Source organism: Panthera leo, chromosome A3 (genome assembly GCF_018350215.1).
Source record: "Panthera leo isolate Ple1 chromosome A3, P.leo_Ple1_pat1.1, whole genome shotgun sequence".
NCBI classification, from domain to species: Eukaryota; Metazoa; Chordata; class Mammalia; order Carnivora; family Felidae; genus Panthera; species Panthera leo.
In genome coordinates, this window is record NC_056681.1 from 38,876,770 (window position 1) to 38,894,493 (window position 17,724).

General features: G+C 35.1%; 1 protein-coding gene across 11 annotated transcripts in view; it reads right to left on the reverse strand.

Annotated features, from left to right (window-relative positions):
• The window catches only part of TASP1 (taspase 1), a 341,560-nt gene that overhangs the window by 260,888 nt on the left and 62,948 nt on the right, over positions 1-17,724 (reverse strand). For all 11 annotated transcript variants that reach the window (XM_042931627.1, XM_042931624.1, XM_042931625.1 and 8 more), the window contains one exon: positions 9,861-9,940. In XM_042931627.1, coding sequence (XP_042787561.1) covers positions 9,861-9,940 — 80 coding nt within the window. The remainder of the gene's footprint in view (positions 1-9,860; positions 9,941-17,724) is intronic.

Consider the following 17,724-nt stretch of genomic DNA (forward strand, 5'->3'; position numbering starts at 1 on the left):
GTTATAATAAAATTCTAAAATTAGTACATAAAATGTTTTATCAATCATGTTGTCTTTCAAAGTATCCTACTCAAAGGCAGAAGAACTCTAAAATCACAACCCAGCCAATAGAAAAAAAATAGGATTCCTTGTAGCAGAATCATGCCCATAAATTGACAGGATATAATAATGTCCCCAACCAACTCCTTACTTAATATAAACATGTACCTCAGGTCCAATCAAAGCATAAAACAGCTAAAAATTAAGGAATAGATGGTGGCAACTTTGTAGCACAAGCTATTTAAGATTGGTCTTTACTAAGGGACAACAAAACTACTTTCAATTTCAACTTTAATGAGTCTTCTGGAAGAACTCAAAAACATGTAGAAGCTTGGGGCACCTGGGGGGCTCAGTGGGTTAAGCATCCAACTTCAGCTCAGGTCACGATCTCACGGTTTGTGAGTTCGACCCCCGCATCAGGCTCTGTGCTGACAGCTCAGAGCCTGGAGCCTGCTTCAGATTCTGTGTGTCTCTCTCTCTTCCCCTCCCCTGCTCGCACGCTGTCTCTCTCTCTCTCAAAAATAAACATTAAAAAAAATTTTTTATAATAACTAAATAAAACACACAGAAGCTTTATCTCAGACATGTTAAAATTGAATATATATTGAAATTACCTGCAAAACTTTAAAAACGTCAGATGCACGGATGCCAGCTACAGAGTTGCTGGTTTTGGGTGCAGCCAGGGCTTCAGAGTTTTTCAAAGCTCTCCAGGGATCCTAATGTGCAGCCAAAGTTGAAAACCACTGCTCTAATGGTTACACCTAACTCCAGTTGGATCAATCACTAAAACCACAAGTCAGTGTTGAAGAGCTAGACTGATTAAATTCTGATGAAATTATATCACCAGAATTATTTTCATGTCCAACACATTAATGATAGTAAAAGTGATATTAATAGTTAACATTTGAGTGATTCTATGTGCCAGAGATTGGAATAAGAATTCTTTATACATTATCTCAAGTAAACACAACCTCTCCATGAGAAAAGTTCCTTGGAGGTAAGTTGTCCGTGGTCACACAAAGTTGTATGCCTCTAAAGCCTATGCTCTGAGCTACTTTATGGTCAATAATGGCAGCAACTTTACAAATACAGATTTCTCAAAAATAGACAAAAAATAAAAGCTCTTAGGAGAGGAATCTGGCAATAGCCAGGATAATGGTAAATGTATATTCTGAGTGAGCAAATCTACTTCCAACTAGATAAATAAAACACATTTGTACAAGAATATTTGTGAAATCATCAACATTAATGGCAAAACCTAGGAACAACATGAATGCTCATCAATAAGGAAACAGCTAAAAAATAATGTATAGTAAATGCTATCCAGCAGTTTAAAAATTAATTGATTTCTATATATATCAACATGGATAGATTTCAGAATATATTTTGCTGACTGATGAAAAACATAAGAAATATCATATTATGATATCACTCCTCTAAAAACTTACTAAAAATACTATAGAGTATGATACCATTTATCTAAAACAAAAAGAATAATACTATATATTCCAGCATTTCTGTTGACACAGAAAGAAGCAAATCAACAAGTAAGTGTGGCTGTCGGAGTGGACAGGAGAGGCTGGGACTGGGAAAGGGGAAGGTTTATGTAGAATGCTCTAATTAAAAAAAAAAAAAAAAAGTAACATCTTTTTTTAAAAAAAGGTAACAAAAAAGGTACAATTAAAAAGTAACAAATATAATGTTTAAGTAATCAACTCCCTTTTATAATGTGAAATGTTATATTTGTTAACTTATATTTGTTATTTATATTATTATATCTGCTAATAGTACACATTTACAAAGCATAGGTTCTGGCTCCTGGTAATGGAGTTGCTTATATGAGACTAACCCACAAAACAATAACAATTAGAAACTCTGGTCAGAATTTTTTTAATTAAAAACAAAAAGCTATTTGAAGACTAGTGACCAAAAGCTGGTAGAAATAGGAGAAGATTCAACCACTGAAAGAAAAGAAACACACTGGATGACATCAACATTCATACAGCTTTCTCTATGAGGCACTACAGTCGAAACTATAGAGGCACAGCAAATAGATCTCAAATAGAAAACTATAGTCTTGCCAGGTGGAGTTGAAAGTGTTTGGGACTATTGAAGCAGCTGGAAATTGAGGGAGGAATCCTGGAAAGGAGAAAGCCACACACACAGAAAAAGGGAAGCCCCCAAATTTATGTAAACATCCCTTCAAATTCTTGAATGAGCCCTTAACTGTTTATATAAGATACAAGATTCCATAGAGGTTAGTGAGGAAAACAACAGCTGAAAAGCTGACAGATTTTGACAAACACTTGCTGTAGGAGAGACAAAGTTTAAAGCTTGAGACTTTTAAGTGAAACCCTAGAAAGGCCATATCTTAGGAAAAAAGACCACAAACTAGTACTAAGGATTAACTCTAGAATTAAGAACAAAACTGAAATGGACTCACTTTCACAAAGTCTAAAACTAGGCTGTAACAAAATCAAGGTGATCTACAATTTTACTACATGCTAAAACAAAACCCAACATCATTCAGAGGAAGATAATATGCCCATAGTCTCTACAACATATCATTACAATGCCCAAGATGTAACAAAAAAACAAATTATGAGACATACAACTAAACAAAAAAAAAGTGATAGAGTCAAGAGGAAAAAAACCCTGTCAATAGAAATTGACCTACCAGTGACCTAGATTTCAGAATTAGCAATCAACGATTTTAAAATAGCAATAAACAGGAGCACCTGGGTGACTCAGTCACTTAGGCATCTGACTCCTGATTTCGGCTCAGGTCATCATCTCACGATTCGTGGGTTGCTCTGCTCTGTCCGGCTCTGCTCTAACAGTGTGGAGCCTGGTTGGGATTCTCTCTCCCTGTCGCTCTCTGCCCGTCCTCCACTCGTGCTCCCATGCATTCACGCATGTGCACTCTCTTTCTCACTCTCTCAAGAAATAAACATTTAAAAAAAATTTTTTTTATGTTTATTTATTTTTGAGACAGAGAGAGACAGAGCATGAATGGGGGAGGGTCAAAGAGAGGGAGACACAGAATCTGAAGCAGGCTCCAGGCTCCGAGCTGTCAGCACAAAGCCCAATACAGGACTCGAACTCATGGACTGTGAGATCATGACCTGAGCTGAAGTCGGATGCTTAACCGACTGAGCCACCCAGGTGCCCGGATATAAACATTTTTAAAAATAAATAAAATAACAATCAATATGTTAACAATGGGTATAATAAGTGAAGACAAAGGGAATTTCAGGAGAAATATAGAAATTTTATAAAAATGTAAACTTTAGAACTGAAAGTTCTAAATATTCTGAAATTTAGAATTTAGAACTGAAAGCTCTAAATATTATGAAAACATAATATTTTACACTGTAAAGAAATAACTACATTAGGTTCACATCAAATTGGACACTGCAGAAAAAAAGACTGGTGAACCTGAAGACAATTCAACAGAATCATACAAATGAAAGCATATTGGTTAATTTTATGTGTCTACTTGCCTGGGCCACAGGGTGCCCAGATATTTGGTCAAACATTATTCTCGGCATATCTGCGAGGGTGTGTTTGATGAGGATGAGATTAACATTTAAAGTGGTAGACTGAGTAAAGCAGATTGCCCTCCCTAATATAGGGGGAATTATTCCAATCGGTCAAAAGCCTTCATAGAACTAAAAGGCAAACTCTCCCCTAAATAAAAGAGAATCCTTTTTTCCTGACTGCCTTCAAACTGCAACACTTTTTCCTGCCTTTACACTTGAACTAAAACATTGGCTCTTCCTCAGTCTCGAGCTTGCCAGGCTTCAGACTGGAAGCACACAGCTAGCTCTCCTGGTTCTTAGGCCTTTGGACATGGATTGGAACTACACCACTGGTTCTCCTGAGTCTCCAGCTTGCTGACTGACCCTGAAGATCTTGGGACTTGTCAGCCTCTATAATTGCGTTAAATATAAAAGCCAATAATAAATCTGATAGATCAATCGATCTATTGGTTCTGTTTCAGTAGAGAATCCTGACTAGTACAGAAAGCACAGAGGGAAAAAAAAAAAAAAAAAAAAAAAAAAAAACAGCTAAAATGAGAGCTTCAATAACATGTGACAGTATCAAGTGTTTTCATATAAGTAGAAATGAAGTCCCAGAAACAAATGAAGAAGACTATGAACCAGAAAAAAAATCTAAACAAATATTGTCCAAAAGGTTCCCTAATTTGATTGAAAACATTAACCACAGATTCAGCAGGCACAGTAAAAACTAGGCACAAAGAAACCACACCTAGGCATACCATGGTTAAACTTTTTAAAACCAAAGATAAAAAACCTTTAAAAAAAAATCTGAAAAGGAGAGAAAAAGAACAATATTCTCATTCATGCTACAAACATGGAATAACCTTAAACACATTATGCTACGTAAAATAAGCCAGACACAAAAGGACAAATACTGTATGATTCACACTTATAGAAGGTACCCAGAACAGGCAATCATAGAGAATGACTTTGCAGAATGGAGGTTACGGGAAACGGTTATTTTCTGTTTAACAGATACGGAGTTTCTGCTTGGAATGATAAAAAAGTTATGGAAATACGTACTGGTTATATACCACTGAATACACACTAAATTACACACTTAAATACTGTCAAAATAGTAAATTTTATGTCACATTTTTTAACCATAATAAAAAAAAAGGGAAAAAAAAGTGCTAAAAGGAAAAAACCTGACAACCTAGAAGTCTGTATCCCACAAGAAATTAATATTTTTAAAGTAAAGGCAAAATAAAGATTTTCCAGATAATGAAAGCTGACAGCATTTTTCACCACGACACCTGTCGCATTACCAGAAATGCTTGTGCCAGATGAAGGGAATAATACCAGATAGAAATTTACATCTACATAGAGGAATGAAATATTAAGTATGTGAGACACTATGTAAAATATTATTTTAGAATAAACTGAGAAAGACATTCCGAAAACTTTGGAACACTGAAAGGGGATAAAAACCCACCAGTTATGCCCCCCACCAACACAAAAGGTAGTCAAGGTTAAAACACATCATTACCAAGTATAGAAACTAATTTTTACTGAGGAATAGACAAGTGCCCAATATAGAATAGCATTTAAAAAAATGTTTAATCTAAATAATAATTATAATTTCTCCCTCTAAATTGACCATAGGTCAATATGATTTTTTGTAATATATTATATATAATATACATATTATATGTGTGTGTGTGAATATAATCACACAACTTTCAAACACTTTATTTATTCAGAGAATATTTCTTGCTGGTTGGTTATATAAGAAGTTTATGGCATAAAACAAATATATATTTCTTATTTTGAGGATACTAATATATTAGTCAAAAATATTTTTGTCCTCCTGCAAAATATCTAGTAATTGTGATTTTATAACACCTTTTTATATAAATGCTCTGAAGTAAAACTGGCAAAGTGAATATATAAATGAGTTCACTTCACACCCTACTAAAATCTTACCAAAAAGAAACTGAAGGGAGAAAAAAGACTGACATACATAAGGGATGATGACAAAAAGGGCAGTAGCAACACAATTTCAGAAAATAGAAAGCAAATGGACAGTTACTGATTGAGTAGAGGAAGATGAATCCAGATGCCTGGTAGCCAAGACATCACAACGCAAACTAATCTCTTCCAAAGTAAACAAATTCCTTCCAAAGAAACACTACAAGACCTCAGAATAAAAGGCACCTGGTATTTTTTTTTTTAATTTTTTAAAAATGTTTATTTTTTTGAGAGAGAGAAAGAGAGACAGAGACAGAGCATGAGCAGGGGAGGGACAGAAAGAGAGGGACACACAGAATCCAAAGCAGGCTCCAGGCTCTGAGCTGTCAGCACAGAGTCCGACGTGGGGCTCAAACTCGTGAACCGTGAGATCGTGACCTGAGCTGAAGTCAGACGCTTAACCGACTGAGCCACCCAGGCGCCCCAGGCACCTGATATTTCTGAAAGCCAGGTTGGGACTAAAAATAGGAGAACTGGTGGAAAGTGTCAGTAAGAAACATGGAGATGCCTAAATCCCCCCTTCATGCCCGCAGAAAATATGAGGTTGACTAAACCATATGGACCTCGAATTAGTGTACATCCAGCACAAGTGGGAACAGGTATCATCAGGGGCTCTACACAAAAGTTCTACATCAGGGTTCTACATAAGTCTGAAACAGGAAAGGTGAGACCTCCAGCCCCTGCCCTTGTTCTGCACCACAATACTGGCTATAGCCCTGGCAGACCTGGGAAAATTTCTCTCTCACTAATCCAAAAGAAAACAGATACAACTGGTTTTGTTGGGGGGAATACCTGGGAATTCCCCCCAACAAAAGAGCCTGATCACACCACCCTTCTTGAGGTCAACCAGACCTGTCATCAAACACAAAGCTTCCAAATGGCTTTTAAGTACCATATTCATAAATGTGAAAACAGCAAGGGGTCACTAGATAGAAAAATTTGCTAACATGCATGAAACAAACAAAAAGAAAGAAGCAGAAACAGCAGATAGCTAATTTTAAACCATAATATCCTAAGAGATGAGCAAAAATATTGAGCTTATGAAATAAGAACAGTGCACTACATTTTAAAAGTATTAGTCAGTGTGGTGCCTGGCTGGCTTAGTCAATAGAGCATGCAACTCTTGATCTCGGAGTTGTGAGTTCAAACCTCACGCTAGACATACAGCTTACTTAAAATTAAAAAAAAAAAAAAAAAAAAAAGGATTAATCACAGAGGAATCTCTAGTAATTAAGACAATAAAATCCAAAATTATAAATTCATCAGAAGTTTAGGAGACAAAACTGAAGACATTTCTGAGACAGTAGGACAAAATGATTTCAAAAAGAAGAATAAATCACTTTTGAAAAAGATACAAGGGATTGGAGCATGAGATCCAACATCCAATTCATAGAAATTAGAAAAATAAAAAAGAGGAAAGATAAGGGAAGATATTAATACACAATTTTTTAATTTCTCCCCAAAATAAAGCACATGAATTTCCAGATTGAAAGTACTCAGGATGAGTACCATACATACTGAATTAAAAAAGACCCATTCCAAGATGTTTCATTATAATAATAAGAACATAGGAATTAAGCCTTCCTTCCAAAGATGAAAAATATACCACAAAGAACTGGGAATCAAAATGCATAACAGAAAGACTGGAAACTAAAACATGAGAGAACAATTTCTTCAAAACCCAGGGAAAACAATTTCTAGTCTTACATATATCAAGTAATGGAATACAATGAAAAAGAAACAAACATATGAGACTCAGGAATCAGAGAATTTGATGTTGGAGAGACAAAATGGGAATCCAAAATGATAGTGAGGTAAAGACCAGGGATGACAATCCCTCAGCAGGCTTTCTGTGAACCCATTCTAAACTTGAAGGTGCCAGCTGGCATGTCTCCAAGAAAAAACAAAATGGAACTATCAACTGACCAGATTTGTTTGCCTGACATAAAAACTAAATAAATGCTACTGGGAAGATTTTAAGGTAGAATTAGTGGTGGGGGCCATGAGAATTAGACCTCTAACACTCCCTGTTTGCCTACCATGTACATATTTCTCTGCCCACCAGCCTCCCTATAACATTCAGCTACATGATTATTCATTTTGAATATAATGTTATTAAGAGCTGATCCTTACCAAATACCTCTTATGATATATAATCATTACTTTTTTGGTTTAACTCCTCGCAGTTAATGATTCCTCATTTTCTCATTTGATTCTTTAAATTATAGTCATAGATTAGCATGATAAAAAATAAAAATTTAACATTTTTACATTTCACATGTAAATATTTATAACTCATTTTTCATTTTTCAGTCATTAGACTTAATCATTATCAGACATTATTCTTGATAACAATTTCGAGTTACTACATATCATCATATGATAATTTGCTTACATTTCTTTCTGTTGGGCATTAAGACTTTTTCAAATTTTTTTATATTCTTTTTTTTTCACAAACTGTTGAGTGTTTTTTGTTTTCTGTTTTGTTTTTTTTTTTTGCTTTTTATTTTTATTTTTTAATTTATATCCAAGCTAGTTAGCATATAGTGCAACAATGATTTCAGGAGTAGATTCCTTAATGCCCCTTACCCATTTAGCCCACCCTCCCTCCCACAACCCCTCCAGTAAACCTCTGTTTGTTCTCCATATTTAAGAGCCTCTTATGTATTGTCCCCGTCCCTGTTTTTATATTATTTTTGCTTCCCTTCCCTTATTTTCATCTGTTCTGTGTCTTAAAGTCCTCATATGAGTGAAGTCATATGATCTTTGTATTTCTCTGACTAATTTCGCTTAGCATAATACCCTCTAGTTCCATCTACATAGTTGCCAATGACAAGACTTCATTCTTTTTGATTGCCAAGTAATATTCCATTATAAATATACATACCACATCTTCTTTATCTGTTCATCCATCGATAGACATTTGGGCTCTTTCCATACTTTGGCTATTGTCGATAGTGCTGCTATAAACATTGGGGTGAGTGTTCCCCTTCGAAACATCACACCTGATCCCCTTGGATAAATGCCTAGTAGTGCAATTGCTGGGTCGTAGGGTAGTTCTATTTTTAACTTTTTGAGGAACTTCCATACTGTTTTCCAGAATGGCTGCACCAGTTTGGATTCCCACCAGCAGTGCAAAAGAGATCCTCTTTCTCCACATCCTCTCCAACATCTCTTGCTGCCTGAGTTGTTACTGTTAGCCATTCTCACAGGTGTGAGGTGGTATCTCATTGTAGTTTTGATTTGTATTTCCCTAATGATGAGCCATGTTGAGCATCGTTTCATGTGTCAGTTGGCCATCTGCATGTCTTCTTTGGAGAAGTCTATTCATGTCTTTTGCCATTTCTTCACTGGATTGTTTGTTTTTTGGGTGTTGAGTTAGATAAGTTCTTTATAGATTTTGGATACTAACCTTTATCTGGTATGTCATTTGCAAAGATCTTCTCCCATTCTGTTGGTTGCCATTTAGTTTTGATATTCTTAATAATGCTTATTGAGAACTACATAAATCTTTGTCTCTATTTCTAATGACAAGTTCCTACAAGCAGGATAAATTTAAGGTTTTGCTCTATACGACTTAGTTGTCCCCTAAAATTTCTGCCAATTTACATTTGTACCTACAATGTATTATGTTCATTTCGCCACACACTTATGAGCAGTAATACAGTATTTTTAACTCTTTCAGAAATTAAGAGGGAACAAATTTAACATGTACTCTTTTTAATTTGAATTTCCCTATTAGTTATATTATATTATATATTTATGACTTTTAATCATTTTTCTTTTTGGGTATTATTTGTATTTGTGTGGTTTTAAATTTGACATACCTTCTTCCGGATTAAGGATATGTATCACTTTGTCATGGTAAGTGTTATGGTAAGTGTTTTTTCAGTCTTAACTCTTATGTAGTCATACTTTTGTTCTTCTTTCTCTTGCACTTGGTCCCTAGGAAGGCCTTCCTCAGCTCAAGGACAGATAAATGTTGACCTCTGTTTTCTTCTCCCTCTATGAGGGGGGTAGTATTAAGGTTTTATTCTTAGTAATTATATTAAGTAACCTAAAAGGGATCCTTTAGCAATACTTCCATAAAAGCATGAGAATGGAGGAAACCTCAGGAATATAAAAAGTGGCTTAAAATCAAATAACTTTCAATGTATCTTTTAACTTTAAATATTTCAACATGTAAGCTTCCTTCCTTAAATATCAGAGTACCATGTGGATTAAAACAATGTAACACTTTCAGGTATATATGCCAATATAGCTTAATTTTGAAAAATTTTTACTCACTTGTGGTCATGATGTTAGGAGGACAAGAGGGTATTCCATGATCTACTGCCCATCTGTAGGCTCCTTCTCCAACTAAAAAGCTAACAACAGAAAAATTATTCTTTTAAAAATTCAGTTTCATCTTTTCCTATATCAATAAAGTAATATAAATCATATAGTAAGGCAACTGAAAAAATGTTTTGCATATAGATATAATTCTAGGTTTATTACCTCAAAATAACAATATGGCTACATGCCCCAAAATTATTTAAACATTTTCCCCAAGTTAGGAATTTTACAATTGGAAATGGTACAATTTCATTTGCAATAACCAACAAGTAAAAACCAGCAAAATTCACCCTGAGATGCAAAAAATAGTTGATTTCCCCATGGAAAATACTAAGATTTATCTTGGATCATCATGGTCACACGATCCATTTAATCAAGTTAAGAGTCACAGTATCAGTGAATGTCCTCAGATTTAGTATTCTTACCTACTATAACACCTGGGTCTACCTAAAATGAGTGGGTACATCTAGAGATGCCCAAAAACAATGAGATGTGCTTACATTTTCATGTCTTAATGCAATGAAAATATATAAATGACCTATAAAATATATGACTCTCAGAATCATTTTTACTGTGGCGAGTACTGTGGTGTGTCCCAAAAGTAATTTTTTAAGCCCTAAACTGCAAGTTTTAACATAATGAAGTAAATGAAAGGATACTGTTAGCTAACTGTAAAAGACTTATTTCCAAAGATTTCAAAGGGCATGCAGGATAATTAACCACTCCATTCCCTAACACAGTAACAGCAAGTGGTTACCATAAAAATCAATCACTTCATCTCCTTCCATAGCCAACTTCTTAAAGCTCTCAGCCAGCTAGTAATGGGTTTCCTTGAACTTATGCCTGCTCATTAGTTTTTGGCTCTCTAGTTTTTGTTTCTGTTCTTCTAATCATTCCAACACTAAAACTCAAAGTAATGCATACTGAAGTCTTTAGATTCATTTGTTAGTAAGGAGACCAATGACATACTGGCAAAACAAAATCTAAGGAGATACTCAGAAATGTCCAAATAGTTCTACTGAGAAACTAAATGGTTACGTCCAATAACTGTTTTCCAATATATGGAGAGAGAGCCAACAAGAATAGACAACTTTACTCCTTCAAACCTCTATATCTTTTTTTAAATTCTAGAGGATTCTGAAATAGAAAACAGTTTCTCCTATTCTTTTATCAAATGAAGACCACTGCAAAGAAAATGCAAAGAAAAGCTGTCATGTAAAGTTCAAATGAAGAATAACTGAAATAGAAACTTGAATGTGAGTTAAGCTGTCCTGATGGCATTTTTAGCACTTCCTCCTTCCAAAAAAGGAATGTGATATAAGAAATAACTTCTCTCCATGCAAAGATGTAAAAGAGATGCCGAAGTAGCATATTAAGTGATCAGAACAGAAATTTGGAGCTGAATCTAGTATTCTTAGCACGCCCATTTCATCTTGGGTTCAAGCCCAGTATCTGGAATCAATGGCATTTTACAAAATATTCTTAGTTTTATTTTTCATTTATTAAACAGTCATTGCTTCTAAATTAAACCAACTTGCCACTGGCTGCTATGCAAGTTTTTAAAATACCTTAGCCATTTTATAATATTCATAGGAAGTTGACTATTTGGATGCCATCTTATGAATAAGAACACTGAATATCTGACCTTTTCCTACTATCAAAAACTACCTGTCTAGTAGTTAATCATCACACAGAATGGCACAGTGCTTTCGAAGTAATTTTAAAATTCTGAAAAGCTACATGATACTAACATGCCAAAAATTCATTTTCTAGAATATTACATGCAGTATCAATTCCAATTTCTCAGTCTTATGACTCCCCAGGGAGAAAGCTTTTAGGGAAATTTTGCCTCAATCAAGTTTAGGAAATCCCATAGAATATACCTTTGTAAAATATCTGGAATCTGACCACTTCTCACCACCTCCCCTGCTAACCCCTTTCTCTGAACTACCATCATCTCTTACCTGGATTGTTGCAATGGACTCAATACTTTAATGCTTGCCTTGCTTTGCTCCCTGCCCCAGTCTATGCTCACTGGCCGCTGACATCCTTGTAAAACACAAGTCAGACAAAAATTATATCCCTCCTCTCAAAACTTGCAAAACCTCTCATGAGAACTCTAGTGTAAACACTGGAGTCTTCATAAGAATCTACAAGCTCTCAAGTGATCTGATCCTTTCTGCTCCCTCTTTACCTCATCTCTTACTCCCCTTGCCCCTTTGCTTACCCTACTCCAGCCTCCTATAAAAACACAAACATGTCAAGGAACCTCCAGCCTCAAGGCCTTCACCCTGAATGTTCCCTCTATTAGGCTCTTCCTTATTTCCCAAATGGCATATTCCCTCATCTGCTCAAATGTCTCCTTTGAGGAGGCCTATTTAAACTGTACCCAGCATGAGGTACCTGGGTGGCTCAGTTGGTTAAGCTTCTGACTCTTGGTTTCAGCTCAGGTCATGATCTCACAGTTTTGTGAGTTCAAGCCCCGTGTCAGGTTCTGCGCTGGCAGCATGGAGCCTGCTAGGGATTCTCTCTCTCCCTCTCTCTGCCCCTCTCCCACTCACACTCAGTCTCTCTCAAAATAAATAAACCTAAAAAAAACAAAAAACAAAAAACTGTACCCAACACACTGTATTCCCCTACCTAGGACTTTCAATCCCTGTCATTCTATTTTTTTCACATTTTTTTCACCTTCTAACATACTATACACTTTATAATTTATATGTCCATTATTTACTTCTATCTTCCTCAAATAAACTGTAAGCTTCGTAAGGATGGGAATCTTTGTTTTTTCACTGACATACCCAAGCATTTACAAGAGTGCCTAAAGCATACTAAGCATTAAACAAACATTGGCAAGATATTAAACAAGTAATAATAAGCTAGGGGGTCAAAATTCCTTAAGGGACAGTATTTTCCTTGTGTTTTACCCAATGTAATTTACATTAAAACAAGTCTCACGGTGATGTAAAACAAAAAGCAGCAACACTCTACTAGAAGCAGCCCTGGGGTGGGGGGAATGAAACCTCCACCAAGCTGCCCTCTGGGTGCTGCAGCAAGCACTAGCACAGTCAAGGTCCGGGCAAGGGCTATGGGCGCAAATGCAAGATGCGAACTGCAATCTCATGGCTGGCAACCACCCATTTCCAGAGAACCATGACTCCATAATCAGTCTAAAAAGTGTCATTTCGTGATTCAGAAAGCTCTCAAGATTGCTCAGGGATCCCAATAATCAAAATATATTATTCTGGAAAAGAAAGATATAGGAGAAAATGATAGTTATTTCTTTGACTTAAAACTGATTTCTATCTATTTTATCTGTTGCTTCTTTGTTCATCATAAATATATAAAACTGATGAAAGACAAATTAATGGCTATTGATCATTAAAAGCTTATACACAAAGTGCAAATAAAGGAGAACTTGCTGTATTTGGAAATAACATGTAACAACCAAATTAAACAATAAGCACATAACTCTTTGAAACCATTTTTAATTTAATTTCAATTTTTATTTTTTTAATTTAAAAAATGAATTTTTAAAACACAGAACCTCAGCATAAGCAATTGACACATAAAAAATAAACAATCTTTAGAATCAAAATATATTTCATCAATGTTCACATTTCTCTGGTTGTCTTAGAAAATTTTTTCTACTATTGTTATCCAACTAAATCTATACTTTCTGAATAACTTATTTCTTACATTTCATCTTTACATTTTTTTAATTGTCTTTTCACATTCACACAACAAAAGTAGTACAAATTTGAATGAATTTATGAAATATAATAGATTAAATAGTATTTTAAGAAAATGTACCAAAAGCTAAATTTGCCTCTGAAGAAAATCCTAGGGTCAAATGAGCACCTTAGGTTTCATTTATACTAAACATAAAACAATGTTTGTCAGGCTTTCCCTTTTTCATGAAAAGAAACATAATTTCCAAAAATTATAACTTCTTTATTAGGAGTCAGCAAAGTTTTTGTGTAAAGGATGGGATAGTAAATAGGTCGGTTTTCTGGCCATAATGTCTCTTTTGCAACAACTCGATTTGGCCTTTGAGTGTACAAGCAGCCACAGACAATACATACACAAATGGGTAGGGCTGTGTCCCAATAAAACTTTATTTACAAAGCAAGCAGCAGACCAGATTTGGCCCATAAGCCATAGCTTGCCAATCCCTTGTTCTAAATGATAACACCTGTCAAAGCTATACCCTATCATAATGGAAGAAGAAAGATCCAAGCTATAAAATAAAATATAGAAACTTGAGTAAATGTGACACAGTTTATGAAGGTTGGCCCACCAAGTTTATAAAGATATCAAATACTCTACTAATCTGACCAAACACCACTACTTAAACAATACAACATATCTTAGTGGCTATAACCAAAAAATAAGGTATGCAGATAAATGAACTTTTTATTTAATTTTTTTTAATTTTTTTAACACTTATTTATTTTTGAGAGGCAGAGAGAGGCAGAGCATGAGCAGCGGAGGGAGAGAGAGAGAGAGAGAGATACAGAATCTGAAGCAGGCTCCAGGCTCCGAGCTGTTTGTTAGCACAGAGCCTGACGTGGGCTCAAACTCAAAACCTGCGAGACCATGACCCAAGCTGAAGTTGGGCGCTCAACCAACTGAACTACCCAGGCGCCCCAATGAACTTTTTATTTAAAGACTTCCTAAAAAAACATTCATTATATATAATGTCTTGCTATCCCCATAGAGTGGTGACAGATGACACCAGAGGACCATGATTTCTAAGTCTTCCGTCTGCTTTTTATAGTTTTTGTACCTCTATGCCTGGCATAGAGAAAATGAACAATAAATATTTGCTGAGTGAATTGAAAAATGAATAAATAACTACATGAGTATAAACAGTAACTTCTCATTATTATAAAAGGATTCTATTCTACCCTTACTTCTAATCTGCTGCTTCTAATGTGATATGGAAGGACTCCATAAATTCCTAATAGCCTAACAGTGGTCAAGTATGGGACCCAGTTTCATTATCTGCAAAATGTCTTACCCTCATAAATCACTGTATAATTTTTATGAGTCAATACATGCAAACCACATAAAACACTGCCTGAAATAGTGTACAAATGCAATAAATGTTAGCTATTATTATTACACTAATTAGATAACTAGACTTATTAGGGTCATATGAAAATAAACTCAAATTAAAAACATGATAAAGTTGGTTTTGTTGACTTAGGACGCCAAAAGAATTTGGTTTTTTCTCAATTACTAGAGGTGTGCGGTGAACTTCCAGGAACATGAGAGAGAGAGAGATTTCTGCTCCTGGACAAGATGGCATAACAGAGAACAAATTTACACCCTTATCTGAAGAAATTATTTTAAAAATCAGAAATACAGGAAATGATAGTTTTCAGACATTAGTAGGCAACATAAGGGCAGCGATCTTGAGAGAAAGGAAACAAACAAGGTAAACCCTATGACTGACCCAGCTTACGGCCTAGAGAGTTTCCAGGCCATGGCCCAGGAAGAATTCAGGCAAAGCCCAGCAGTCTCTCAGTTGAAGGGAAAGAGCTGGGCGTCCAAAGAAGCCCAGACAGCCAGAGTTCACAGGGCAGAATACCAGAGAGGAGAGAGCTGCACAGAAAAGGACTCGGACATCTACAGAGTCCCCTCTAGTCTTCAGCTAAGTAGAGATGAGTGTATGTGTAATAAGAAACCACCCAAAGTGCGGGAAAGACTACCACAAAAATTTTAGAGCAAACAAGCCCCAAGTTCACAAAGGCCAGGAACAGCTCCTGCTCCCATCAGTCAAAGTAAGAAACCTCATTCTAGGTACATCTGTTATAGTACTCAGAAGAGTTTTGCCCCAATAGCAAAATAAAATTAGCTCAAGGCGAAATGCTTCTCTAGTCACATGTAACAAAGTATAAGGTAAGACCTGAAAGGATGAACCTGTCTTTAAATAACTATATCCTAGAATAAAACTCAAGAATATTTATTAAAATATAAAAATATCCAGCACCAAATATAGTAAAATTCACAATGCCTCAAATGCAATAAAAAATTACCAAGCATGCAAATAAGCAAGGAAATGCAACCTACAATGAAAGAAATCATTCAACTGAAAACAACTCAGAAATGACAGATGATAGCAAATTAGTAAACAAAGATATTATAAGTTACTATAACTCTATTCATATGTTCAAGAAGCTACAGGAAAGATTAAACATGTTAAGTAGATACATGGAAGACACTTTCTAAAGCTGCAAATCAAACTTCTGGAGATGTTACAAAGTCAGAGATGAAAAACAATGTAGATGGGATTAACAAGCGATTAGATATTATAGAAAGATAACTAGTGAACTTGAAAACAGCAATGGAAGTTATTCAACATGAAACAAGGAGAAAAATGAATGGAAAAAGTAAATAAATTATCAGTGACCTGCAGGGCCACAAGAGCTCAAATGCACATGCAACTGGAGTCCTGAAGGATGAAAGAGGAGTCAGAAAAAATATCTGAGGAAATAATAGCCAAAAATTTTCCAAATTTGATAAAGTATGTATCCCTATATATCCAAGAAACAAAATAAACCCAATCCAAAAACAAGAGAAAAAAACAATGGACCAATGTATCTCATATATTATAAAAATTCTTTACAAAATCTTAGCAAATTGGGTCCAACAATATATCAAAAGGATAACACAGTATGACCAAGTGGAATTTATCCCAGGAATGCATTGTTAACAGTTGAAAATCAACCAATCACTAACTCACCAAGTAAGAAAAATTGTAAGACCATCTTAATAGGTGCAGAAAAGCATTTGAAGAAGTACAACACCCATTCCTATTAAAAACTCTTAGAACACCAAGAAGAGAACTTTCTCAGCATAATAAAGAACATCTATGACAAACCTACAGTAACCACCATACTTAAGGGTAAAAGACCAAACACTTCTACCCTAAGATCACAAACAAGGCACAGATGCCCACTCTCACATTTCTTTTGTTTCCCCCACTCTCACATTTCTATGCCACATTGCATTGGAGGTCCCAGCCACTATAATAAAGAAAAGGAAATTAGTTAAAGTAACCCAGATTAGAAAAACAAGGAAGAAGTAAAACAATCTTTATTCTCAGAAGACATTACTATCTATATAGAAAATCTTATCAAATCTATAAAAATAGTACTACCGAACAAATGAATTTAGCAAATTCTCTGGAAAGAATATCCATGTAATAAAATCAATCATATTTCTATATTGGCAAGGAATAATTGGAAAGTAACATTTATTATTTATATAATTTATCATGGTATCAAAAAGGATGAAATACTGAAGTATAAATTCGATAAAAGCTTTGCGAGACCTGTACACTGAAAACTATAAAACTGTTCAGAGAGGCTAAGGAAGACTTTAATAAATGAATATGTTGCAATCCTAATCAAAATTCGAGCAGGGTATTTATAGAAACTGGCAGCTTAATTCTAAAATTCATACGGAAATGCAATATGCCTGAAATGGTCAAAACAATTCTGAAAACAAAGAACAAAGCTGAAGAACTATATACATGATAAAATAAGACAACTAGTTCCAGACAAGTATAGCATCACTATACCATAAAAGCCATCACTTTTTCCCACATATTTTATCTTTGTAAAATATAAAAATATTGCACATGTACCCTTTGACAATTGCTTCATCTTGTTCCCTCCCTTCCTCTTTTCCCAGAGGTAATCACAGTGACTTTGGTAACCTCCTTTGCAGACCTTCTTTGTACATCTATGTACATATATATGTAGCCTTAAAAAATTAGAGCCCCGTTTATGTTGCAATATTATGA